At 44.1% G+C, this 27,269-nt stretch overlaps 1 protein-coding gene across 15 annotated transcripts in view; it reads left to right on the top strand.

The window, feature by feature from the left end:
- ZMYND11 (zinc finger MYND-type containing 11) overlaps window positions 1-27,269 on the top strand; it is a 124,689-nt gene that overhangs the window by 47,861 nt on the left and 49,559 nt on the right. For 13 of the 15 annotated variants that reach the window (XM_027592005.2, XM_027592001.2, XM_027592002.2 and 10 more), the window contains one exon: window positions 5,885-6,019. In XM_027592005.2, the coding sequence (XP_027447806.1) occupies window positions 5,904-6,019 (116 nt within the window). In that variant the 5' untranslated portion in view covers window positions 5,885-5,903. Of the gene's footprint in view, window positions 1-1,751; window positions 1,948-4,781; window positions 4,802-5,884; window positions 6,020-27,269 lie in introns of those variants that run through there. The other 2 variants (XM_027592006.2, XM_027592008.2) reach the window with 2 other exon arrangements.

Below are 27,269 nucleotides of genomic sequence, written 5' to 3'. Positions count from 1 at the left end.
CGTGGTTGCCAGTGTTTGGGGACCCAGAGGGATGAGTAGGTGGAAGACGGGATTTTTAGGACCAGGAAACTACTCTGTATGATACTTTGATGGTGTGTACTTGTCTTTATGCTTATGTGAAAACCCATAGTGTGTACAGCACCAGGAGTGAACTGTAAGGTAAACTGTGGTCTTTGGGGAAAATAGTGGCATGTCAGTGCAGGTTTGCTGATTGTAACAAATGTGATTTCTGGTTTGGGATGTTGATAATGGGGGAGGTGGCAGATGTGTGTGGACCTGGGACTCTGTTTCCTGCTGAATTTTGCTGTGAACCTAAAACTGATCTACAAAACAAAGTTTATTAGTGCTACTACTTTTTAAAAAGTTATTCTCAGATGGATAAGAAGTCAATATTAAAACATTAAAAAACAGGAAAATACACTTGAATATTTTTCTGACCTGAATGTGGAAGGACTTCTAATCAGGAAGGTTATCATAAAAGAATACATAGTTAGCTATATTTCTGTATAATTTCATTTAGTCTTTTCTAAAAGACAAATTATTTGGATAATAATATATAAACATGTTAATATAGAAATGGAAAAATGGTATGGATGGACTATCAATAAAAAGTAATTTAAAATTACAAGTAGACTTGGCGCCTGGGTGGCTCAGTCGATTTAAGTGTCTGCCTTCAACTTGGGTCATGTTCCTGGGATCGAGCCCCACATCAGGCTCCCTGCTCAGTGGAGAGCCTGCTTCTCCCTCTCCCTCTGCTCCTTCCCTCTGCTCATGCTCTCACTCTCTCTGTTATATACATCAGTAAAAATCTTTAAAAAAATAAAATTACGAGTAGACATTGGAAAAATTTCAACCTAACCTAAGTAATAAAAAAATGACATTATACAATGAGATTAAAATTTATTTTTTTAAAGATTTTATTCGTTTGACAGAGAGCGCACCAGCAGAGGGAGAGGGAGAAGCAGGAGTGGGACTCGATCCCAGGACCCTGGGATCGTGACCTGAGCTGAAGGCAGATGCTTAACCGACTGAGCCACCCAGGCGTCCTGAGATTAAATTTTAAATTACATGTAATATTTGATTAAATTACTTTAAAATATTTATAAAATATATTTGTTAGTGTAATAATAAAACAAAAACTTGAACCCACCTACCACCAGAAGCAGACTTTGGAACAGGCTTGATGCTGTGTGTCCTGGTGGGTCCTCCTGCTTTCTTTTGTCTGCCTCCCACTATTTTAATCTCCTTACTATCATGTTTATCAATTCCTACAATACACAGTTTTCCTGTAGTTGTATTTATCTCCAAGTATTACATTGTTTAATTCTTATTTTTTAATTCCCTGATTTATTTTTTCCCCTGTTTGTAGCATTTGTTGGATATAAAAGAACATACATAGGTGGAAGGGATTGCATTAAATCTGTATTTGTAGGGGTAGAGAATATCAATATCATCTGGGGGCTAGCCAGAGTTACTTGGACCAACTCACACCCATTACGATGGCTACTGTCAAAACCCAGAAAATTACAAATGTTGATGAAAATGTGGAGAAATTAGAACCTTGTGCACCAGTGGCGGGAAAGTAAGATGGGGCACCTGCTGTGGAAAATAGTATGGCAGGTCTTTAAAAAGTGAACCCTGTAATTGCTGGGTCATAGGGTAATTCTGCTTCTGGGTGTATCTGAAAGCAGAGTCTGGAAGGCGTGTTTGTATACACATGTTCATAGCAACACATGGAAGAAACCCAGGTGTCCATCCACAGATGAATGGAAAACAAAGTGCAGTACATCATGCAATGGAATATTATTCAGCCTTGAAGAGGAAGAAGATGTGGGGGAACCTTGAGGACGTGTTGTTACGGGAAATATGTCAGGCACAGAAGGACAAGTACTGTATGACTCCACCTCTGTGAGGGACTTAGACTCATCACAAAGGAGAAGCAGAACGGTGGGTGCTGGGGGTGCAGGGGATGGGGGCTCAGTGATTGGGTGCAGAGATGCGTTTTTACAGGATGAAGTGGGTTTCGGGGGGGACAGTGGTGGCAGGTGCACAGCAGTGTGGATGTATTTAATGCCACTGAACCGCACACTTAAAAATGGTGATGCTGATTTATGTGTATTTTGCTACAATAAGAGAAATTGAGGAGAAAATTAGTGGGAAGCTTTTGGTTTTGTGTTTTTATTTTTTTTAACTATAAGCCTCTTGAGAATCACTTTCTGAAGGAGCTCCTCTTCCTAAAGGGAACCAAAAAACAGGTTGAGGGCTGAGTTAAGTATCTCTCCCAAGTCTTAGGGTGGTCATTGTCGTCGTCGTCATCATCATCTCCTCCTCCTCCTCCTCCTCCTCCTCCTCCTCCTCCTCCTCCTCCTCCTCCTCCTCCTCCTCCTCCTCTACTGTAACACAAATGAAGGCCTACTCTGGGATTTTGTTGTTCACTTAACAGCTGGAAAAGTTGAATTTCATAATTTTGTATCAGAAGCTTGTCATGTTCCTAACTGCGAGGCCACCTTGAAAGACATGAAGAATGAGGCCTGTCCCTTCTTAGTTGGATGGGTGGATTCTTCTGAGGAATTTATAATTATTTGCACAAGGTGATACATCTGTGGAGAGACCTATAAGCAAATTATAACTAGAATATAAGAGAGTCGAGTCTCGTTCTAGGAGAGGGGTTGGTCAGGAGCAAGTCCCAGGAAGAGCAAAGAAAGGGCAGAGCACAGCTTATCCAAGGTTGGAGGTACGGCGTTTTTGGGCAGACTTAGGAATTTCTTTTTTTTTAAGATTTTATTTATCTATTTGACAGAGAGAGACAGCGAGAGCAGGAACACAAGCAGGGGGAGCGGGAGAGGGAGAAGCAGGCTTCCCATGGAGCAGGGAGCCCTATGCGGGGCTCGATCCCAGGACCCTGGGACCATGACCCGACCCAAAGGCAGACGCCCAATGACTGAGCCCCCCAGGCGCCCCAGACTTAGGAATTTTGAGTAGTTAAGTTTAGTAGTAGCATACACTCAGGGAAGAGGGCTGTGCAGTTGGATTTGGCCACGTCAGTGAAGACCTTGAATGAGAAGCTGTCTGTACAAAGGACCTGAGGAACTCATTTTCTAGGATTTTCTTTTTATTGATAAATACCCAAATTTCTATCTTTTGATATCTAGCCAAATTATTCATATTTACTAGACGGTGGAAGGACTTTTGTCTGACTGGCTTATTGCTATATTCCCAGAGCCTAGAAGAGTATCTGACCTATGTTAGTGAATGTATGATTTTAGATTTCATAAGAAGAGAAAATCTCCGTGGTGGTTCTTTAAAGACATCTTGTCCTAATATGTCAGGCTGGTTTTGTTGCTTATAGCTGGTCTCAGACTTCATCATACTCAGCTTACTTGGGTGTGCGTTCTTTGCAAGGCTCTCTTTGGGCTCCTGAGCATCTCCCTTATGATGTATGTATCTGTGTTGACTTGGTTCAGATTCAGGTAGATGTCAAAAATCTTTGGTTTTAACTTTACATCTGTTTTCCTGAAGTGTGTGTTATTTAATTCTTTAGCCTTGATTTTAACCATTTCTAACCATTCGGTGATAATCACTTCTAGAGTTTCTGCTATTAGTGTCCCCCTTGTGTTCTTTTGGTTGTTATATAAATATCTACTATTTAGGTATTATTTTAAAATGCTAGCTTTGGTTTTATATATTTTTTGTAGTTCTGAATAAATTATTAATTGTACACATATATACTTAGAAAAAGCACAGGTTGAATTGCATGTTTACATGGTGTGATCACTGCCCTGAGAACCTCATGCTTCTGTTGTTACAGGCATCATAGCCCTAATGAAACCAAGCAGTGATTTTTATCCTGGCTTTCAACAGCCAAGTATCTTTTAAAGAAATTAAGGAAATTTCTCTTAAATTTCCCCACGTACTTATATCTGCAGCTCCCCCTGAGCTGGAAGTGGTGTCCCTGGTGCGTGGACTCCCCCAGGACACCTTTGGACGGCGTTGTCCTATCTGCCCTTAGAGTTGGTGGTTCGTGTGTATGTCAGACTTCCTCTGCCAGCGCTGGGCTCTTTTCTGGCAAGGGCTACAGTCCTTACATTTTCACATACTTCATTGTATCCGTATCTGTGCCTTACACAGAATAGACACCTCTTGTCTTTCAGAATGTAAGTATGGTTAGATTGTATTTTTCGTGGGAGTACGTGCAGAGCCTGACAACTTGCACTACTGCAGTTCACCGTTAGATGTCACTCTGTGATGTACTTGACATTCTTGCCCAAACTTCCCTCCCTTGATGCCGATTCCATTCAGGAAGGCAGCTTTCCTCAGCAGGTGCTCTGGCTGAGAAGTTTCTGTATGTTTGAAAGCGGTTTCTTTCCAAACACACAGAAATTATAATTGCAGTTGTGACTCTCTTTTAGTTCTGCATCTAAGTCTGTACTGAACCCAACAGATTTTCCTTAAGTTTTCTATAGAATTTGAATGCTGGCTTTATGTTTTGGTTATTCTCTCTTTGGAGCAAAGTCTGCAGCTATTACAAGTAGTGGTGGGAAGAAGTAGGTTATTCAGGAATGCCCTAGAATGTGCTCAGAATTCTTCTCTTAGCAACGCACTTCTGAGAGATGCCTTATTCCAGGAGGCCGGCTGAGCCCATACTTGTGGGAAGAGTCTCTAGATGAGCATTCGTGCCAGCTGCCGGTTTCATTTGGGTTTGTCAGAGGAAGAGTGAGAACTGACTTGTCTGTGAAAAGAAATGTGGAAGCAGAGAAAGCCAACTTGCAGGCTCCACCGGCCCATCGTGGAACACAGGAAGGTGTCAAGAATGAGTCTCCTTCACTTGTTCTCCTCTGAAAGATAGGAAGGGTCGGGTCAAGGAGGTTTAGTGTTCACCCTATGCCCGAGGGCCTGCCCACACTACCCCATGTGATTGAGGGATCTGGCCTCTCAGTGTGCGAGGACGTTCCTGACGGCCCAGTGCCTTGGTGCCCAGCTGCGAGTCCCCGTGTTCGAGGAGCCTCTCCTGCTGCACCACCGCCCATCCGATATCCAGGAGGCAGCCCATATCCCCCTAGACTTGACACAGCCAGTGGCTGTTCCCCTCACCCGGCTCAGAATATTGAAATTTGAGCGAAATAGCGGTCCTGGTTCTGAATAATACAATGAACAACGTCCCAACCCAGACATGCGACCATTTCTGATGATGTGGGCCCACCCACGTCCTCCTCTGGGACACCAGCTCCCAGCCTTTCATGCCTCGGTCAGAAATAGATTGTTTATGGTTTTATTTGAAAAGAAAAAAAAGAATGCTGTTTTCATTTGTCAGTATGTCTACATAAAATTGAAATTTTAAAACGAGTATCACAGTGAATCATGGAACACTACATCAAAAACTAATGACGTAATGTATGGTGATTAACATAACAATAAAAAATTATTTAAAAAAATAAATACAAGCAGAAAAAAAATAAATAAAACGATGAGTATCATAAACTAAGAACCAAAGAATTAGGACATTTGAATGGCATTTATATTGCTCTGTCGTATTACAGTTACACACAATGTAATATCAAAAAGTGAAATTTTATGTTCTATTTTTGCTTTGGAATAAAATTTGAAATGTACGTGTTTTTTGATATGTTAGTATAGGGTGACCACTTGTCCTTCTTGGGAAGACCTTTTTAACTCTTTGACCTTAAAATGTCATTCTTTATGAAGTAACAAAGTGAATGACAATTTTTGCAAAGTAATTGGTAACGGAGAAAAGGTTGTCGTACTACATCCTGCATTAGTGTATTCACCAGTAGTCGGGAGGTGCTGAGTCTGTTACTTACATTGATGGTAGTTCATCTTGTAATCCATGCTTTCTTTCCCCTTATGTTTTTGTGTTTTCCTACAGTTACAGAAGTGAACAGGTCATGGCACGTCTAACAAAAAGGCGACAGGCGGATACAAAAGCTATCCAGCATCTTTGGGCAGCCATTGAGATTATACGGAACCAGAAGCAAATTGCCAATATTGACCGTATTACAAAGTAAGTACATTTCAGCAAAAATATCCTTATAAAGTTTCCTAACAGATTTTTTGGGGAAAAAAGTCCCTAAAATAATTTATTTATTATGCTCATCGACACATTACAAAGTGGCAGTCACTTTTTGCCTTGTATACACTTGTCAGAAAAACAACAGAGGGACATAGGCAACTTGTGTCAAGATGTTTAATAAACAAATACCAGAGAAGTAAAACATCACTGTGTACTGTTTATAATAGCTTTTTAATGATCAAACATTTTTTACTCTTGGGATCAAATCTTTAAGTCTTTTTATTAAAAAGGCTTTGCTGTTGTGTGCCCTGTCTAAAGCAGAGTGTTGTTCATTGTTTACTGTGACTGCAGGACAAGTGTGCTGTGCAGAAAACACCTTCTTCTCGGTCCCTAGCCCACTAACCAGGATATCCTGACCATTTTGTCCTGTATTTTGGAAGTTATATTAAATTATCAATTTAAAAAAAGTTGTTTTTTTTTTTTTCCCCTAGTTTCCAATGCTATTTATTTTGGTAGACCAAAATCAGGATAGGAAACAATCAGACTATTTTATCAATACTCACATTATATGCTAATTATAAGGGAGTCTTCAAATAGAACTTGATTTTATTTGTTTCTCCGAGTATTTTTAAGGGAAAAAAGCTAACTTCATCTCTTTTTAAATATTTGAGTGATATTTTTTGGTAATTTAGATAGAATTTCTTTTTTTATTCTTTGTACAGATTCCTTAGATGCTATATGTAAAAATGGGAAATGGGTGATTTATGAGCCCCTTTAATGAAATGTTTATTTTTGTCCTTATTAATAAGTAGTAGAATTGAGCACCACATATTTTTGTCTCTTACCTACATTCTCTTAAAGATTATAAAGGTTGCTCATGAGAGAATGGACCAGAGAAAGGGAGAGGGTGTTGCTGTGTGTTGCTGTAAGTCTGTATTTACCCTTTGAGCACTTAAAGTTGCCGTGCACACCACCTGGCTCCTGCAGGGCAAGAGAAGAAAAAAATAGGTAACACTTAGGGAAAATAAGAATAAAATAAAGAGTATGTAATAAGTCATATTAGTATGTCCTTATAAAAAGCAAATAACTTGAGGGTATGTTACAAAGTACAAGTTATAGTGAGGTGGTATTGGCCTAAAAACATTTCTTTGAAACCTCAAGAATAAAAAGCCATAAGTATTTTCCTATGGCTGGGATTTTCTTTAAAAAAAAAAAAAACAACACCATGGTTTATATATATTAAAATTATTTATGGAAGAATGTGGAAATCAGATGCTGCTCTTTGGGTTTAATGTTTAGACTTAGGGTCACCGACTGAACTCTAGCAGTGTCTCTCCCTCCCCCAGCACCCTCCTAGAGCTGTGGGGGTGCTGTCCCCGCCCAGGGTGCACAGTCTGGCCGCGAGGGTCGCTGTTAGTTCGTGGCCATGGCGGGTGCGGGCGACCTGCGTGTGCGCGGACGTGTGTCAGCAGGAGCACACCCCCATGCTCATCTCGCCTCTTGTCCTCTCTTCATCAGCACAGCCTCAGGCTGCCAAGGCTGACTTTTCTCCTTGCGCTAGGGTCCGTAGATCTTAAGGTGTATCTGAAGAAATGTATTCACCTACCGAAAAGTTAATGTCCTTTCAGTGTTTAAAGATGAAAAGGAGCTAAGAAAATCAGAGGGTAAGTGTTGGCAGGAGTGACGGCCCGTGTCTCTTCTCCCGTCTGAGCAGCACTCCTGCCTGTTCTGGGGTGCACACCATGGCATCCGTACTTCCATCACAGCCTGTGTGCCTAACCAGCTGGCCTGTGCCCGAGCCGCGCTGTTGCCCTTGTCACACCCTGGCTGGAGCAGGTTGGGAGGAGCGCTGCCCCTTGATGGGGAGTCAGGGGTCTGGGCTGTATTCCGAATAGGTGAATACTTTCCAAGTCTTTGATTAGCTTTAAATCAAGACCCTCTGCTCAGTTACAGCTGAGCCTGAACATCGTTGTCTTTTGATAAATACACCTGGGTGACGTTCCTGACGGCTGTGGAGGAGCTACGGTAGAGAAGGCACGTGTGGTCACGAGGACTCCTTCTCTACCGTGTCTGGTGAGAATGAAAGCTAGACGGCTTCCGGCACACCTGCACATGTTTGGGCTCCCTGTCCTGTTGGGAAGCCTGGCAAACCCAAAGAGGAGTTAACCTCTTGTGATGTTCTAGTTCTGCTTGTGTTTGTTTCTTCAAAAATGTCTTTGAGGTCACCTTCAGTCTAAAGGTTCTCATTCATCCTTGATTGTGGTTTTCCTTTGTAGTGTATTTACTGAAGAGACTGGTTCATTTGCTCTGTGGTTTCCCATAGTCTGGCTTTGGCTGGTTGCATCTTGTGTATTTGTTCCTCTGTGTTTCGTGGAAGTGTATAGTTGCCCTGGAGGCTTGGGTGGGGCGAGACCCCTTCATAGGTGCTCTGTCCTCCTACCAGGAGGCCATGGTGCGGGTTTCTCGTGTAGTCAGGTTGGTAGCCTTAATGTGTCTTGGCTTGCGCCAACAATTCATTAAGGATTGCAGAATGGTGATAATCTAATGTCATCTTTCTGTTGTAAACTGGAATACTTCTGTAAGGACACAAACTTGCCATCGCATGCTGTTGGGCAATCCTCTGGTGTGTTCGTATCTGAAGGTAGAATAACAGGCTCTTTTCCTTTTTTGCCCGTTTTTTAAAAAACAGCATCCTCTAATGGTAACTAATTAGTTTTTTAAGTGTCATTTGGAATTCATGCATTTCAGTACTTTTGATATACTTTAGTCCATTTCTGACAAAATATTTATGCTCAGATTTTTCTGTCTTCCACCGGTTGGAGCCTCTCCACGTGGACTTCTGAAGTGGCTTTCTGCTTTGTCACCCAAGAGGATTTTTCAGGCTCACATCTCTTGCAGTCTGCCCCAGACCTGGAACATTTGATTTCTCCAAGGGGCTCCTGTTTCTGTCACATAGAAATTGTGTCTCAGAGGCATGTCTGGCCCTCCGTGTGCTCACTGCGGCTTGCTTGGTCTTTCCAGGCCTTCTTGTGGACAGAGGTAGTAAATATAATTGTAAGAGGAAAAACACCTTATGAATGCATACTTGCATTTTTGTTGGAATTTGTGGCTACTGGGTTTTCCATAACTCTTCTACCCAAACTTTTCTTACACAGTAAGGAGGTCATGAATCGTACTCAGTTGTTGTATCCAACATTATATATCCAGCACTTGGAGAGTAATAACACCAACACTGTAACCAGTAATGTGTTTCCTGGAAACAGTGTAGACTGTTTATCCCTGTTCTTAAACAGTTGTACTGATTCTCACCAGCCAGAGATGAGGCCAGCTGCCTGACATGCTCTTCCTCACCACTGAACGTTGGTTTCCCTCTGCAGTAAGTGTGTATCTCATGGTCCCCACCAGCCCTCTCTTGGTGTGAAAAGTTCATTCTCTGGTCGATTTCTTTTTTATATTCTTTACCCCCAGTTTTACAAAGATATAATTGACATATGATATTGTGTTTATAAGGTGTACAACATCATGATTTTGTATTTGTACCCACTGCAAAACAATACCTCAGTGTGTTCGGGTAGCATCTGTCCCCTCCCATAGTCACACATTTTGTTTCTTGTGATGAGAACCTTTGAAGACCTCCTCTGTTAGCACCTTTCAGATACACGGTCCATCGTTACTAGCGGTAAATCAGCATGCTGTCCCTGACGTGCCCAGAACTGATTTCTCTTATAACTGGAAGTTTATACTTCTTGCTGCCTTTCCTGTTTGACCCACTGCTGGCCACCACCAATCTGTTCTCTGTTTCTGTGTGCTTGGTCTTTTTAGATAACATGTGGGAGATGAAACAGGGTTTGTCTTTTTCTGTCTGACTTATTCCACTTAGTACAGTGCGCTCGGGAGCCATCCACGTTGTCACAGAATGATAGCGTTTCCTTTCTTACGGCTGAGTCGTTCCCTCGTATACACACATCATCTTCGTGCGCTCCTCTGTCAGTGGGCATGCGGGCTGTGTCCATGCTGTGGCTTTGGTGACTAGTGCTGCCGTGGATGTGGCGGGGCGTAGATAGCTTTTTAAGATAGTGATTTCATTTCTTCAGACAAATACCCAGAAGTGGGATTGCTGATCGTATTGTAGTTCTATTTTAATTTTTTGAGTAGCCTCCATGCTGGTTTCCAGAGCGGCTGCACCATCTAGGACATTCTTAATCAAGACTTTGTGGGAACTGACCTTCAAGTGCTTGCTGGCTTGTCACAGCTGGTTACAGCCTTTTTAGTGCATCAGTTTGGCTGGATTTAAAATCCTTAACTTGTCTATTTCCTTTCTCTGGGGTTTTTATATGTTCTATATGGTGGCTTAAAGGGCTTCTTGTGGTCGCCATGCACCCTAGGAAAGAGGCCTGCGTGTTTTTTACCAGTTTCTTTTAAGTCTCTCCCTCCGTTTTTAAAATAGTTTTGAAGAATTATGGAAAACCCAGTAGCCACAAATAGAACAAAACTATTTTAGGTGTACAACTAGTCAGTTGTACACCTAACTAACAGAAACTTCTTTAACAGGTTCTGTTATTTGGGGTGGAAAGTACTTTCACCAAAGGAGTCAGTCTGAAATCAAAGTACATATATGGGATTAAGTTTGATTTGTAATTAGTGGTTAAGCTATCCCTCTCATTTAAAGGTGCATGTTTAGGGCGCCTGGGTGGCTCAGTTGGTTAAGCGACTGCCTTCGGCTCAGGTCATGATCCTGGAGTCCCGGGATCGGGTCCCACATCGGGCTCCCTGCTCAGCGGGGAGTCTGCTTCTCCCTCTGACCCTCCCTCCTCTCATGCTCTCTCTCTCTCTCTCTCATTCTCTCTCTCAAATAAATAAATAAAATCTTTAAAAAAAAAATTTTAAAGGTGCATGTTTAGGGGCGCCTGGGTGGCTCAGTCGGTTAAGCGTCTGCCTTCGGCTCAGGTCATGATCCCAGGGTCCTGGGATCGAGTCCTGCATCAGGCTCCCTGCTCAGTGGGGAGCCTGCTTCTCCCTCTGCCTGTTCTGCCTGCCCCTTCCCCCGTTTGTGCGTGCGGTCTCTCTCTCTGACAAATAAATAAAATCTTTAAAAAAAAAAGTGCATGTTTATAAATTGGATTCCATAGTTCTCATTTGAGAACTAGATAAACAGAAATAAATTTTGATCTCTCAGTAAAAACATATTTTTAGAAACTGAAGTATGTTTTGTGATACTTAATCATCATAAAATTGAAACCAACAGGTCATTTTATCATAAAAAATACGGTAGTCGTTTGAATGAAGGTGAGCACAGGCAAGATTTTATGTAAAACAAGTATAACATTTTTATGCTTAAGATCATAATGTTAGCTCTTGTTTTACAGTTTTTAAGTCAAGGAACAAAGATTAAGAATCATAGACAGGGGCACCTGGGTGGCTCAGTCGGGCGGTGAAGCGTCTGCCTTTGGCTCAGGTCATGGTCCCGGTGTCCTCGGGTCGAGCCCTGCATCGGGCTCTCTGCTCGGCGGGAAGCCTGCCTCTACCTCTGCTTGTGCTCGCTCGCTCGCTCTCTGACAAATAAATAAAATCTTTAAAAAAAAAGACAACAAAATCAGTAACAAATGAAATTTAAACTTTCAATCCCTAAAATTTCTAATATTACTCATAATTCATTATCATGTCATTTATGGTCACCTGTATTTTAATATTCCATAAAATAAGTCAATGTGTCCACTTCTGTTTTGTCTTAAACCCTCACATACTATTCACATCTGACTTGGATAATTATAAGGTGGCACTAGGGTTTCATAAAGTATTCTGAGTAATCGTTATAACGTAAATGCATTCTGTTGAAGCAAGTATGGATTTTATGTTCATCTCTGCCAGTATTATAGGCTAGTTCGTGCCATTGCAAGAGGTCAGATGACTTTGTGCCTGCTGGACAAGGCCAGTGACCCTTTCTGTTTTCTTGCTGTCTCGGGTACCTGCGACTGTGTGTTTCTAGAGGTGACGGTGCCTGACTCATGTGATTAGGCTGACATGGGGTTGGAAGACTTCCCGTTCCAGTTAATGCTTCAGATCAGGGCATCAGTGACCTGTATTGCTTACTCTAGGGTCACACCCCAGGTATAACTGTGCCCTCTGCCCTCTTTGACACGCTTGCAGTGACTGCGTCCTCCTGGAGCATCACCTGTCGCTACGGGCTGAGCTGTCTGCACGCGGCTGGCTCCTCAGGTTGCACGAGGCACACTCCATCTCTGTACTGACTTGTTGAGAATTCACTCCATGAGAGCCCTAGGAACTGCCAAGTTACCCTTTTGCTTTGTCTCTGTGTCAGTTTCTTTTCTTTTTTGACAGACAACACAAAAATGAGTGCTTCCCAAATTTATGTGTCCTGCTTGCAAGGGGCCATGCTGATCTTCTGCGTGTCGTTCGGTCTTAGTGTACGTTCTGCCGGGGCGAGCCCTGTATTGATTCCACTCCCTTAGTGGGTTTGCTGAAGAGGAGGGGATGGCCATTGCCTGCTACCTCTTTGGAAATAAGTTATTTTGAAGAACTAGCAGTTAATATTATGCTGTAAATGCAATCCCAAGAATTCTTCACAGACTTACTAACTGCATACCCATTTCAGTCTGTAATGATTTATTCTTTCTTACATTTCTTGTGTGGTAGCAGATTGGCAGGCACAATTTACCACTGTTATTTTATGTTACATAATAACAGCCTTACAGGAGAAGTCTCGGACTTATGGATTCTGAGCAACCATAATATGCAGCGCTCCACGGTGAGCTTTCTCCGGTGTGCTGAATTCTCAGGGCACTCCTCTTGGCTTGGATTACTGTCTAGCTGTTTTCATGTTTGACATTTCTCTGCAGTTCTGTGAAGGAAACATACGGACAAGGCACAGAAAAGCGTAAACAACCATTTGAGAGTAAATGAGTGTGATCAAGTAATGGGAGAGGCATCGCAGACGGCCCGGGGCTCGCCCCACATGCTGGTCTGAACTGATGGATACGCTCTGGCCGCAGCCCAGGGGTCATTGGATGTCAGGAAGTTGTGGAAGGCCTGCATTGGTTGGGCCTGGGAGGGTGGGTGGGCGAGGAGAGTCCGAGCAGAGGGACTGGAAGAGGAGATGAAGACAGAGAGGGCCAGACAGGAGAGCGTCTGAGGCCAGCACTGAGGTTTTTATCCTGGATCCAGAGGGCGATACCGAGTAGGAGAGAATACTGATTCATTCCTCAGGTTAACCTGTCCCGTTGCCCTTGCTCTTGGTCACAGTGATGTATATGAAAATAACTCCTATTATTTATTACAGGAACTTATTACTAAAAAAAAATTTCTGCTTCCTTTGCTGATAGTGAGCACCTTGCGGGTAGGGCATACGTCTTTCCTCGGTTTGGATCTTAGTGTGAAGTGTAGTTGGGACAAGGAGGTGAGAACAGGTTTCCTAATAATAAATACTCTGTTGCATTCGTTGAAGACATAGTTTCAAGGAGACTCAGAATTGAGAGTCGTGGTTAACTCTGTGACAAGCCCTGTCCTGGGTAGGATTTGTCTCTGAATTCTCCCAACTCCAAGAGGTCTGTTGTCATTCTCTTCATGTTGCGGAAGATGATGGAGCTCAGGCAGGGAAGATCTTGCCTGAGGCCACAGAGGTTGTAGGTGGCAAAACGCAAGTATGAATATAGATCTCTCTGGTGTCGTAGTCCAAGCTTCTGATCATTCACTGTTTCCTTTTGGTATTTGATGGACTTGTACCCTTGCATGTGTTGAAGACTTTAGTTCACTGTCACGTTTGTGTGCTTCTGTATCACCATGTAACAGCCTAGAGACATTCAGAGGAGCCTTTATTGTGGCAAAATACACATCTCAACCATTCTTAACTGTAGTTCAGTGGCATTAAATACATCCACACCACTGTGCACCTGCCACCACCGTCCCTCCCCGAAACACTTCGTTGTGTGTGAAACTGAATCTCTGTACCCAGTAATCACTGAGCCCCCATCCCCTGTTCCCTCAGCATCCGCTGTTCTGCTTCGCCTTTGTGATGAATCTAAGTCCCTCACAGAGGTGGAATCCTGTCGTATTTGTCTTTTTGCAGCTGGCTGTCTTCACTCAGCATGATGTCCTCAAGGCTCATCCATGTTGTAGCATAAGGAAGATTTCCTTCCTCCTTAAGGCTGGATGATACCCCACCGCACGGAATGTGGTAGACCCCGCATCTTGTTACCCATGCGCTCGTCCACAGATGCTTGGGTTGCTCCTGTACGTTTGCTTTTGTGACTAATGCTGGTATGGGTGGACAGAGCTGTTTGAGACCCTGCTTTCAGGTGTTTGGGGTTTACACCCAGAAGTGGAGTTGTGGGGTTCATACGGCAGTTCTGTATTTAGTTTTGTGGAGGAACCTCCATACTGTTCTCCACGCTGGCTGCACCAGCTTGCATTTCCGCCAGCAGTGCACGAGGGTCCCCTGTCTCCGCCTCTTCGCCAACACTTGTTATTTCCTGTCTTTTTGGTTCTAGCCGTTCTGACAGGTGTGAGGCGGTGCCTCATTGTGGTTTTGATGGCATTTTTCCCTGGTGCTCCGTGACATCGAGCGTGTGCTTATTCTTGTATCTTTGGGGACGTGTCTCTTCAACTTCTTTGCCCGTTTTTGAGTCAGGTTGTTAGTATCAGAAGTTTTGTATATATTCTGGATATTAATTCTTACCAGCTGTATGATTTACAAATATTTTTCTCAGTCTGCTCTGTAGACAGTGTCTCCTCAATGTACAACCTTTTAGAATTTTTATGAAGTCCACTTCATTTTTTCTTTTGTTGCCTGTGCCTTTGGTCACATCCAAGAAATCATTGCCAAATCCAGTGTCGTGAAGCTGTTGTCCTACGTTTTCTTCCAGAGTTTTATCATGGTAGGCCTTACGATGAGGTCTTTGATCCATTTTGAGTTAATGTGTGTGTGTGCTGTTAGGTAGGGGTCCAGCCTCCTCCTTTGCATGTGGAGATGCAGTGTCCCCAGCTCGTTCTGCTGAAAAGACTGTTGGCTCCCCATCGAGAGGTCTTGGCGTCCTCGTCAAAAGTCCTTTCACTATGTGAGGGTTTCTTTCTCGGCCTTCCGTTCACCTCCCCTCGTCTGTTCTTATGCCAGTACCAGGTGGTTTGGTTACTGTAGCTTTTATAGTAGGTTTGAAATGAGGAAGTGTGAGTCCTCCAGTTTCTTCTTCTTGTCTTCAAGATGAAGACAAGATGATTTTGGCTATTTGGGGTCCATTGAGATTCCACATGAATTTTAGGATGGGTTTTCTATATCTGAAAAAGTTTCGTTGAGATTTTGGTAGGGATGGCACTGAATCCGTAGATGGCGTTGGGTCCTGCTGACATTTTAACAATATGATGCCCTCCAATCCACAAACATGGAGTGGGTTTCCATTTGTTCATGTCTTGAATTCCTTTCAGTGGTGTTAGGTAGTGTTCGTTGTGCAGGCTTTCCCTCCTTGGTTAAGTTAATTCCTATGTATTCTTTGAGTGATTTTAAACAGAATTGTTTTCATCATTTCCTTTTGAGATTGTTCATTGTTCCTGTTTTGTTTTTTTTTTTTCAGATTTTATTTATTTGACAGAGACACAGCAAGAGAGGGAACACAAGCAGGGGGAGTGGGAGAGGGAGAGGCAGGCTTCCCTCAGAGCAGGGAGCCTGATGAGGGGCTCGATCACAGGACCCTGGGACCATGACCTGAGCCGAAGGCAGACGCTTAACGACTGAGCCACCCAGGCGCCCCGTTCATTGTTCCCGTTAGAAATGCAGCTGATTTTATGACTTTGTGTCCTGCTACACTGCTGAATTCATCTGTTAGTTAAAGCAGCTTTTTTGTGGAATCTTTAGAGTTTTTTATGTGCAAGATAATAATGTCTGCAGAGGTCATTTTACTTCTTATCTCCAATTTGGATGCTTATTATCCTTTTGTTATCTAAATGCTCGGGCTAGCAGGTGCAGTACTGTGTTTACTAGAAGTGATGAAAGTGGGCATCCTTGTCTTGTTCTGGACCGCGGAGGAAAAGCTCTCAGCTCGCACAACTGACCCTGAGGTTAGCTGTGGGCTTGCTGTATATGACCCTCACTGTAGTGAGGCGGTTTTCTCCGGGACTGGTCCCGTGAGTGTTTGGCGATGGGAGGGTGTTGATTCTGTATGATGCATCTGCTGAGATGCGTCTGTTCGTTCTTTTAGTGTGGTGTGTCACCCTTGGTGAAGTGCACGTGTTGAACCATCCCTGCATCTACAGGCACCTAGTGGCACAGCATTATTATTAAAATGTGTTTTACTCTAAGTTGCATAGTTGTATTGCAGGACACTTGGAAAAGAGAAAGCCGATGAATAATCACCTATAATTTCTCTGCCCAGTTTTGATTTATTTCTTGTCATTTTTTTCCTTAACATTGTTAGTGTAGACCATGTTGTTACGTGGTCACCGTTAAGTTATTATTGGTAATGGTTGGGCGGTGTTCCCAGTGGTGAGACTTCTGTCATGTGGTTTGCAAGGGAGGAGGAGTAAGCAAGGTAAACATGCATTGTAAGGTTCACGTCGTGGTCATTTATTTGCCTTCAAAACAACTACAGGGGGTTGGCACTACTCATTTTCGTACTTGGAGATGCAGAAGTAACTTGTCCAGGTCGTGAGAACCACTGTCTGAGCTGGGATCTGTGACTTTAAAGGCCAGGCTTTTCCCACTGCACGTGCTCACCCCTCCATACATCATCCGTCGGTTTCTTGCAGGGCTGGTGTTCCCCCTGTATATTTGTGTGGTGATGCCAACAACGAGGTGTAAGCTTGGAGGGGTTCACGGCAGTTAGTGCAGGACCCATGTTTTCGAAATACTCAGTGCCAGGCCTGGGCTGAGTGCCTTGTTGTTTGTCATCTCTGTTGGCCTTCATTCCAGCCCGCCTGATATGCGTGATCACCTGCACGTCTCATCATGCTCCTGTTTTGTTTGTTGCTGGGTAATGGGTGTTTCCAGTTTTCGCTGTGTTCAGTAGTCTCCTTGCACTGTGTCTTACTGCTTAGAAGGATTGCTTCCCGGTGGACACTCAGGTTGTCCTGGGTGTCCTTCCACCACAGACGGCCACCAGCACAAACAGGAGGAATTCGTTAGCGTGTGTGTCCAGACACAGAATGCCTCCCTGATGGCAGGGTGTGCAGGTTTGGCTAAGCTCCCTCGGGGGATGCCTGTTCAGTAGCTGGACATAAGGGTTATACCCCCACATGTCCGCTGGTACCTGATGCTGCTCATTTGCGCGCTTGTGGTCACGGACATGTCCTAGTTTACGTTTCTTTGTTCATTAATGAGATTAGACAGCTCATGATGTTCCTACAAGGTTTTGGCCTTTCTTTGCTGTGGATGCCTGTTCTCCTCCTTTACCTATTTTCCCACTGGGTTCTTTTCCTTTTCTGTTGATTTGCAGAAGTTCATGTTCTTCTGGACCTTAATTCCTTTATGCACATCATGCTTTGTAAACATCTTTTCTAGAAGTTCTGTTATCTGTTTATTAATGTTTCCCATACTGTTCTTTGTTGAACAGAAAATTTTAATTTTGTAGTTATCAACTTCATTGTTTTTGGCCTAATGTTTTATGTTGTTGACATTTTTTTATTTAAGGAATCCTTCTTAATAAGACTGCAAGAATATTCTGCCACATTTTCTTTTATTAACTTTAGAGTTTTACGTTTCACAGTTCTTTAATCCATCCGTGGTTTCTCTCCATGCAGTGGGGGAAATGGTCCAGTTCTAGTTTGTTTTTCTCTCTCTAGTGAGTCTGCCTTCTGTTTCAACATCTAAGCATTTGGAGTCGGAGACTCTTGTGGGGGATCATTGAGGGCCGCGAGTTTGCGTGTTCGTGTGCCCTCTTCCCACCACTGTGTAAGCTGGGAGGGTTCTTTTTCTGTTTTGTGTATCTGTGAATGCCCAAGGACCCCAAACCAGGAAGGGGCACCTGGCATTCGCTCATTCACATGCTTGCTGAATGTTGCGTGACTGTGGGCCCTTCTCCTGCAACCAGTTGTCCTTTCCACAGAGAGCATGCAGTCTCTAATGGATGTGCACTGATCGCAGGGTCAGCTCTCCTGGTAACTAGCTGTCTTCCCCAGGAATTGCCTTGCCTTCTTTCCTCTGCGAATGAAGGCCCCCATGGAGGGCCTTCTTTTTTTTTTGAAGAGAGTGTATGAGTGGGGTTGTGGGGGATGGGCAGACGGAGAGAGAGAGAGAATCTCAAGCAGACTCCATGCCCAGTGCAGAGCCTGACGCCGGGCTCGATCTCGATCTCGCAACCCCAAGGTCATGACCTGAGCTGAAATCAAGAGTCAGACGCTTCACCGACTGAGCCATCCAGGGGCCCCCGTGGAGCCTCCATCTTAATGAAGATACAGAACATTGTCGTCACCCCCAAAAGTTCCTTGTACTTCTTGGTGGTCATTCCCCTGCCCCCAGCTGCAAGCACTGATGTGCTTTCCATGGCAGTGATTAGCTTTGCTTGTTCTAGAGTTTTATATAAGTGGAATCATACAATATATTCTTTTGCATGATTGACTTTTCTTGGTCAGCATGGGTTGAGATTCATATGCTGTGCATCTTGGCAGTTAATGGACATACCGCGGTTTGGGAATCACTCACCTGCTGGGGGCACTGGGGGCTGTTATGGTAGAAGCTGTGCTGTGCCCTCTTGTGCAGGTGTAACTGATGTGTATTTGGGTCAGTGCCTGAGAGCGGAGCACCAGTCCCAGGGGCTGGCGTGCTGGTGAAGCGGTGAGGAGGGTGGTGGTGGGTGGGTTCTACTTTGTGTGTGTACGCTGTCTTCACATACGTGGATCAGATGCACTTCGTGTGTTTTACCAGAACATCACTCGTTCTGCAGGTAGAAAAAGGTGTAAGTAGCGTGCATCGTGCGCGTCAGATCCCCTGTGGTAGGCGGAGGTGGGGAGGGAGAGAGACAGGAGAGTCAGGACGTAGAGTGGAGCTGGCAGTGAAGCTACGCAGGAAGCTTGTCTGAGAAGCCCCAGGGCTTGTTAGGAAGGACGCATTCCGGATCTGGCTTTCCGTTTCCTTGCAACTAGCTCGAGGGGAAGCCTCAACATTTGAATAGTGCCCGTAAGGGATTCCATTGCTGAGGTTTCTAACGGTACTAACCCCAGAAAGGGGTTTATTCCCAGTGTTTTCGTATGTCTGTCACAAAGCTCATGCTGGGTGGCAGGGTCTAGTTCTGTGTCACGCCATGAGGCTGAGGCCGAGGCCTCAGACGCAGTTTTAACTAAGAGGTGGTGGCTTGCAGAGTGAGTGGGAGGGGAGCCTGCTGCTGCTTGTGCAGCTTCCCGGCTCTGGAGGGACCCATGACAGACATGACGCACCCGCGCTGTCCCCCAAGCCCGCCATGAGTTTGCATCTTCCTGTGGACATGGTTTCGCCTGCCAGGGCTGCACCCTGCTCGTTGATGCCGTGAAACGTCCATAAATGTGCACGGATGGAGCCGCGCTAAGATGCGTAATTCACCATGACTGAAATTGAGCCTTCTCAGCGTCCGCTATTTTCCTGTTTGTAAAATGGAACCAGTGTTAGCCAGAAAATGAGTAGGATGTGTGTCACACGGAAAATGTCTCTTTCCTCCAGATGAAACCCGCCTGATATTTTCTAAGTTTCCGTCTAACAGTAAATCAACTCAAGATTTTACTTTACTGATTTTAATTAAAGTCATGGCATAAAAAATGTAATAATTGACAGTGTGCTGTTTGGGGTAATTAAAGTGGAGCAGTTTTTGAAACAAAAAGTCTTTTAATGCCTTTACAATTAATGGGGGAAAATGGAAAGGATTTTTCCTTTTCTTTGTTAATTAATCCTACCAAACCTTCAAAGTGTATCTATCAGTGAGCACTGTGAATTATTTTAACTAGTTCAGAAATGGGGGAAATCAAGATTTAACAGTTACAGTTAAGCAACAAGAATTATGAAAGGATGTAGAAAAACCAGCACATTTCACCGTTCCTTGTTGGGCTTTCCCCGGAGCCTCTGTGGGGTCTGTGATGAGCACCAGGGACCAGCGCACTGTGGCCTCGGGCTGCCCAGCAAAGGTGCTTGCCTAGTATGTGTCTCCCACTGTTGTGGAGGCTCTGGGTGACGCTGGCCTCCAGTTACGTGGTACTCGCCGCAGACGCTAGACAAACATGGCTTTGTGCCATCTGCGTCCTGGAGGAATTCCACAGTGCCAACTAGTCAGATATTTTCATTCTTCTTCTCTGTTACTTCCATGGTTTTCATCCTCAGAGTCGTTCAGCATCGAGAGATGAAGTCAATGTTCAACGTTTATCTCCTTCCATGATTCTGATGTCCTCACCCCCTGAGCACATTCAGGTGTTCGTGGGGCACGGCTAACTATCCAGATCGTCCAGAAGACCCTCAGGCGGCTTTGTTCGAATTTATTCCAGATAAAGTTCTCTAGACACCGCGGTAGTGTGGAGCTGTTGATGATGTCTTGTCATCGACAAAGGGCAAGTCAGTGTGTTGGTGATGGTTCCTTCTTCTGCAGATGGGTCAGATCATGCTGTTGGTCTTGAGTGTGTCATCTCCAACAGGGGGGTACTAGTTGCTGAGATTGAATCATTATTAGAAGAATTAAAGGTAGATAATCAGGGGTGCCTGGGTGGCTTAGATGTTAAGTGTCTGCCTTCGGCTCGGGTCATGGTCCCAGGGTCCTGGGATCGAGCCCCGCATCGGGCTCCCTGCTCCGCGGGAAGCCTGCTTCTCCCTCTCCCACTCCCCCTGCTTGTGTTCCTGCTCTCACTGTCTCTCTGTCAAATAAATAAATAAAATCTTAAAAAAAAAAAAGGTAGATAATCAGTTTCAGGAAATTATCACTTCTGAGATGTCTTTTGTAGACATGTTAAATCAGCAGTGGCTGTTGACCACTTTGCTGCATATATATTTTTGTCTTGGGACTTGGAGAATTATGTCGGGGGAGATGAGCCACGTTGGGCTTTGCAGCCTGTTGCTTGGATGCACCTGAGTGCTGAGCAGCAGTTGGGGGTTAGTATCCTAGCGGAGACTTTGGGAACAGACTACAGGAAACGGAATGGGTAGAATGGGAGAAAATTAAAACTTACTGAGAAATCCCGAGAAATTGAATATAACATTTACGTACTATGCTATGGTTTATGCTAGGTTTGGCCACTGCCCGTGCATCTCAAACCCAGCTTGCTAGTTTTGCCTCCTGATTGGTTGAAGGTACATCCCTGTGATGGGTCAGCAGTGTGCACGACAGTGGGAGGCCTGGCGTGACCTTAACTTGCGTTAGTAACATACGTATTTGCACACGGAGTAAAGCTGCCTGTTGGTGTGAGGAAAGGAGCAGTGGGCTGGGGCCCTTCGTGGTCATGAAGGTTAACTCCAAGGACTCCGTGTACCTGACTCAGGACAGTGCAGGCCTAAGGCTGGTCAAGCACATGCTGGCCTGGCACGTCAGGGGGCGGCATTGCTCCGTACTTACTCAGCATTGATGGCGCTCTGACTCCTTTCTACTTTCTGAGAAAAAGAGGTGAGAATAAGGAGTTGTTCGTGTTTAGGCCTTACTTGATGAGCTTGTGTTTGTGGACTTTTGCCAACTTGTGATTTCTGCCACAGTGAACATTGAGCAGAGGTCGTGCATTGCTTGCTAGGTCCTGGGTGTGCTGCCTAGACCACAGGCACAGAAGGAGCCCTCCGTCTGTGCTGGACTTGCTTAACCTCCTGTCGTGCTTCCCGTGTCGTTTCGCTAATGGTTTCCTCTCTGAGTTTTCGCTTAGATTTTGCAATCTTAATTTTATGTGTTTAAAGCTCTCTTTTCCCTTGTTTCTTCCATTGTCTTCATTCATACTTAGCCCTGAATAGAGGATAAACACTTTGTTCCAGTTCATTCTTTCACATTATATTTAAATATGTGACTTATTCAGAATTTATGATGCACACCTGGATTATTTTTATCCAGATTGCCATTTAGTTATTCTATTGTCACTTGGTAAATATTGTTACATTTTCCCTTCCTTTGTAATGCTTGCCTTTCATATTGAGATTTTTTTGTACTTGGACCTGTTTCTAGATATTCTGATTTTTTGTACTGTTCTTTGATTTGAATGTTTCTGTCCAGCCTCATTGTTTTTAAATTGCTGTTACTATCAGCAATGATAAGATTTAGTGCCAACCTCGTTATTGTCCCTGCTCCGGTAGAGTATTTCTTAATAATCTCAGTGGGGCGGAGCTAGTCATTACTCATTTTTCTTCCTTCTTAAAATATTTTTTAAGATCACATGTTTCAATTTTGAATGCTTTTTAAGCTCATAAAATCCTATATTGAGACATCCTGAATTTGGCCCCGGGACAGAAAAAAGAACAGTAGAAACACGGGTGAAGCCTGAATAAAGTCTGTAGTTTATAGTGCCAGGGGGCTACATTGTGCAGCGGTAATAATGAGTCTAAGAAACGTTGACGTGTCCACCACACTTACTGTGGGCATTATTTTGCAGTATATGTGCAAATACTGCACCCTTATCTCATATACCTGAAACTATGTCCTATGTGAATTGTGTCTCAATTAAAAAAATAAATTTTAAGGGGAAAATTAAGAACTTTTGATAATTAGACTTTTTTAAGAAGTTAACATTAGGTACAGCTGGGTAAAGGACATATGGGGACTGGACTGTTTTTGCAACTCTTCTGCAAGTCTAGAATTAATTTAAAATAAAAAATTTAAAAGATGATGTTGAAATTCTCTGTTACTCATTTATATATCCAAGAAGCATTTCTTGGATGCCAATTTTATGCAAAGCAGTCTCAAATAATTTGTCAGGGCACCTGGTTGGCTCAGTCAGTTAAGTGTCCGAGGTGACTTCGGCTCAGGTCATAATCCTCAGGGGCCTGGGATTGAGCCCCACTTCCAGCTCTGTGCTCAGCAGAGAGTCTGCTTCTCTCCCCCTCCTCCTGCATTCGTGCTCTCTGTCTCTCTCTCTCTCTTTAAAGATTGATTTATTTATTTAAACCAACTGAGCCACCCAGGCACCCCTAGCCAAAGCTTTTAAATGCATAGTAATCACTTACTTACCCCTTATTCTAAATTGCCTAAACCCAAACTTCTCATTCAGAAAGCACAAACCCTTAGCATAATCCCCTCCAGCTCCATCCATGTCGATGCAAATGGTAGGTATTCATCCTTTCTGGTGGCTGAGTAATAATCCCTTGTGTATATGAACCACATCTTCTTTATCCATTCGTCTGTTGAAGGGCATCTCGGCTCCTTCCACAGTTTGGCTACTGTGGACACTGATGCTGGGAAACTGGGAGGAAATCAGAGAGGGAGACAAACCCTGAGAGACTCTTGACTCGGGAAAACAAACTGAGGATTACAGAAGGGAGGGGGGTGGATGAGGTATCTGGGTGATGGGCATTAAGGAGGGCACGTGATGTGATGAGCACTGGGTGTTGTACGCAACTGATGAATTGTTGAACGCTACATCTGAAACTGATGATGTACTATATGTTGGCTAATTGAGTTTAAATAAAAAAGAAAGAAAGAGAAAGAAGACACAAACCCTTCTGTGGAGCTGTTCTCTCCCCAGGCTGTGATGGTTCTCTTGTTCTAGGGAGAACTGGTCCTTCACCCATGAGTGCTGCTGGTCATCCTGTCCCTGTGGAAGGGGCCTTCTGAGTCTGCCCCGTGGCCTTCTGTGTGTAATCCCTCCCTCCCTCCCCAAGGATGGCGCAGCTGCCTTCCACTGACCCCACTTCTGTTTCAGCCCACACGCTGCCAGTAAAGAGAAAACAGCTCTTCTGTGTCTCTGCTGCATGTTGTACAGCTGTTTGCATGCCCCCTGGGTGGTACACGTCAGTGGGGTCAAGTCCTTCCAGGAACAACGCGATGTATGCCATTCTTGTTAAAACAGACTGGGACTGGAAAGGAATTTCCTTAGCAGCATCATATTGTAATTGTGTTTATTTATATTTGATAAAACACCCCCTTCAGCAGGTGTCAGGTTTAATGGTGAACTCTTACAAGAATCCTTTGCAAAGTCTGCGACAAGAGTACCCACATTACCACCTGGCAGTGCTGTGCTGCGGGTCCAGGTGAGAGGTTAGCATGGTTCCTCGGTAGCTATAGGAACCACCAGCCAGAAAATAATATATAAAATAAAATCCCCTTTTCAAAAGAAACAGAAAATACGCAATAGCTAGGGGAAAAAAATCACAAAAAGCATGCAAGAATTTTAGGGAGAAAAATTATAAAACTTTGTTAAAGACATAGAAGATATAAATGAACAGATGTACCAAGTTCAGAGGAAAGACTTAGTATTGTAATGATATTAATCAAAATTTCAACCTTTTTCATGGATCTTGGCAAACTGGTTTTAAAATTATTATGGATGAATAAATGAGCAGGAAGAGCCAAGACGAGTTTGAGAAGAAAGGGGGGCCTGACCATGACCGGCACACTGGTGTCGAAGGCTTGACGACATCGCTGCAGGGGTGGTGGATGGAGGCTGCTTTTGAAAAATAGAGGGACAGACGTAGGCCTGGTGAGGGCACGGTGGAAAGAGGTCTGCACCCTGCCCCTGTTCGATGAGCTGCCCTGTTCTCTCTCTCAACCCTCCTGCATCCACCTCTAGAACTTATGCAAGTACAGACATGATCCTAGAATGTTTTTGAGAAACTACCATTTCATACCATGATTTTATTTACCAGCTTTTTTCCTTTCTTTTTTTAAATTGAGGTATAATATGCAAATAACAGATTAGCTTCAGGTGCTCAACATGATTCAGTATCTGTATATACAGCTGACCCTTGAACCACATAGGTTTGAACTACAAGGATCCACTTATAAACGAGTTTTTGTTTTTTTTTTAAGATGGGATAGTACTGTAAATGTATTTTCTCATAAGATTCTTAGTAACACTTTCCTTTTTCTGGCTTATTGTTAGAAGATAATATGTAGTCCATTGAATATGCAGAATATGAGTGAATTGACTTTATGTTATCAGTTAGGCTTCTGGTCAGCAATGGGCTATTAGTAGTTATATTTTGGAAAGTCAGAAGTTATATATGGATTTTTGACTGTGCTGGGGTCGCGCCCTTAACCTCATGTTGTTCAAGGGTCGACTGTACTGTGACCACAATACATCTAGTTCACATTCATCACCTTGCATAGTTAGAAAAAACTTTTTTTTTCTTGTGATGAGGACTTTTAAGATCTACTCCCTTGGCAACTTTTGAATATGCAATACAGTATTGTTAACTATAAGCACATGCATTTTACCACCATGACCTTTATTTTGTGACTGAGAGTTGATACCTTTGACCCATTTCATCCCCCACCCCAACTTCCCACCTCTGGCCACCACCAGTCTGTTCTCTGTGGGCTTGGGGTGTGTGCACGTGCATGCATGCATGTGTGTTGGGTGTGCATGTGTGTGCATGTGGTGCATGTGTGCGCCTGTGCATGGGGGTGTGGTGTGTGTGTGCGCACACGTGCATGTGTGTGCGCGTGCGTGCATGTGTGCGCCTGTGCATGGGGGGTGTAGTAGGTGTGTGCACACGTGCATGTGCATGGGTGTGTGGTGTGCATGGGTGGGTGTGCACACGTGCATGTGCGTGTGTGTGGTGTGCATGGGGGTGGTGGGTGTGTGCATGTGCATGGTGTGGATATGTGCACACGTGCGTGTGTGCGTGCGCACGTGCATGTGCATGGGTGTGGTGTGCATGGGGGGTGGAGTGTGCACACGTGCATGGGTGTGTGTGGTGTACATGGGGGTGTGGTGGGGGTGTGCGCACGCGTGCATGTGCATGGGTGTGTGCACGCGTGCATGTGCATGGGTGTGTGTGGTGTGCACGCGTGCATGTGCATGGGTGTGTGTGGTGTGCACGGGGGTGTGTGTGCACGCGCATGCATGTGCATGGGTGTGTATGTGGTGTGCATGAGGGGTGTGGTTTTGCCTTACATTACCCTGGTGATTAGTGGTGTTCAGCATCTGTTTGTATACCTGCTGGCCATCTTTATGTCGTCTTTGGAAGTGTCGGTTTAGATGTTTCACCATTTTCTTTTAAAACTTTATTTGAGAGAGAGTGAAAGGGAGAGAGATCACAGAGGCAGAGGGAGAAGCAGACTCACCGATGAGCAGGGAACCCGATGCCAGACTCAGTCCCAGGACCCTGGGATCATGATCTGAGCCGAAGGCAGACGCTTCACCGACTGCACCCCCCAGACACCCCTCGCCATTTTTTAAAAGATTTTATTTATTTATTTGACAGACGCAGCAAGAGAGGGAACACAAGCAGGGGGAGTGGGAGAGGGAGAAGCAGGAGCAGGGAGCCCGATGCAGGGCTCGATCCCAGGATCCTGGGATCATGACCTGAGCTGAAGGCAGATGCTTAATGACTGAGCCACCTGCCCCCCCTCATTTTATAATTGGATTGTTTGTCTCTTTGTTACTCAGTTGTATGTTCTTTATATGTTTCGGATGTTAGCCCTTATACCGATTTTTTTAAACGTAATATATCTTAGAGCTTACATTATCCTAACATCTACAACACTGCTTCATTTTTTAATGATTCTATAATAACTCTTTGTATGGCTGTACTACAATTTAGTCAGTCCCCTAAGATTCATGTTTAGATCCTTTCTAATCTTGTTGGCAACAATGCTAACATGGATTTTCTTGTATACGTGTTATTTCACACACGTCTATCTGTAGGATGAATTTCCAGATGTGCTGGCTCCCAGGTGAACGTCTTTCTGCTCAGTAGATGTTTGTGCTACGGGGTGGTGTTCCTTTAGTGTCCCCAGTGAGGCGCTGCCCACCAAGCCTCGTCTGTCGATGCAGCGTCTTCATGAACACGACAGATACAGAAGGTTCTCTTGTGTTTTTTCTTAGTAGTTAGGCTTTTTTTTTTTTAAGATTTTATTTATTCATTTGAGACAGAGAGAGAGAGCAGGAGCAGGGGAGAGGCAGAGGGAGAGGGAGAAGCAGGCTCCCTGCTCCGCAGGGAGCCTGATGTGGGACTTGATCCCAGGACCCTGGGATCATGACCTGAGTCGAAGGCAGACACTTAACCATCTGAGCCACCCAGGAGCCCCAGTAGTTAGGATTTTTAAAACACGTTAGGAGTATGTAGAACTTAAATGAGGCCTTTCGGTTATATGTATTACAGATATATTTCCCAGGTTAGCATTTGTTTTTTGTTTAATTTTATTTTATTATGTTA

This window comes from Zalophus californianus, chromosome 9 (genome assembly GCF_009762305.2).
Source record: "Zalophus californianus isolate mZalCal1 chromosome 9, mZalCal1.pri.v2, whole genome shotgun sequence".
Classification (NCBI taxonomy): Eukaryota; Metazoa; Chordata; class Mammalia; order Carnivora; family Otariidae; genus Zalophus; species Zalophus californianus.
Note: the sequence above shows the minus strand (reverse complement) of the source record. Positions and strands in the feature narration are given on the sequence as shown.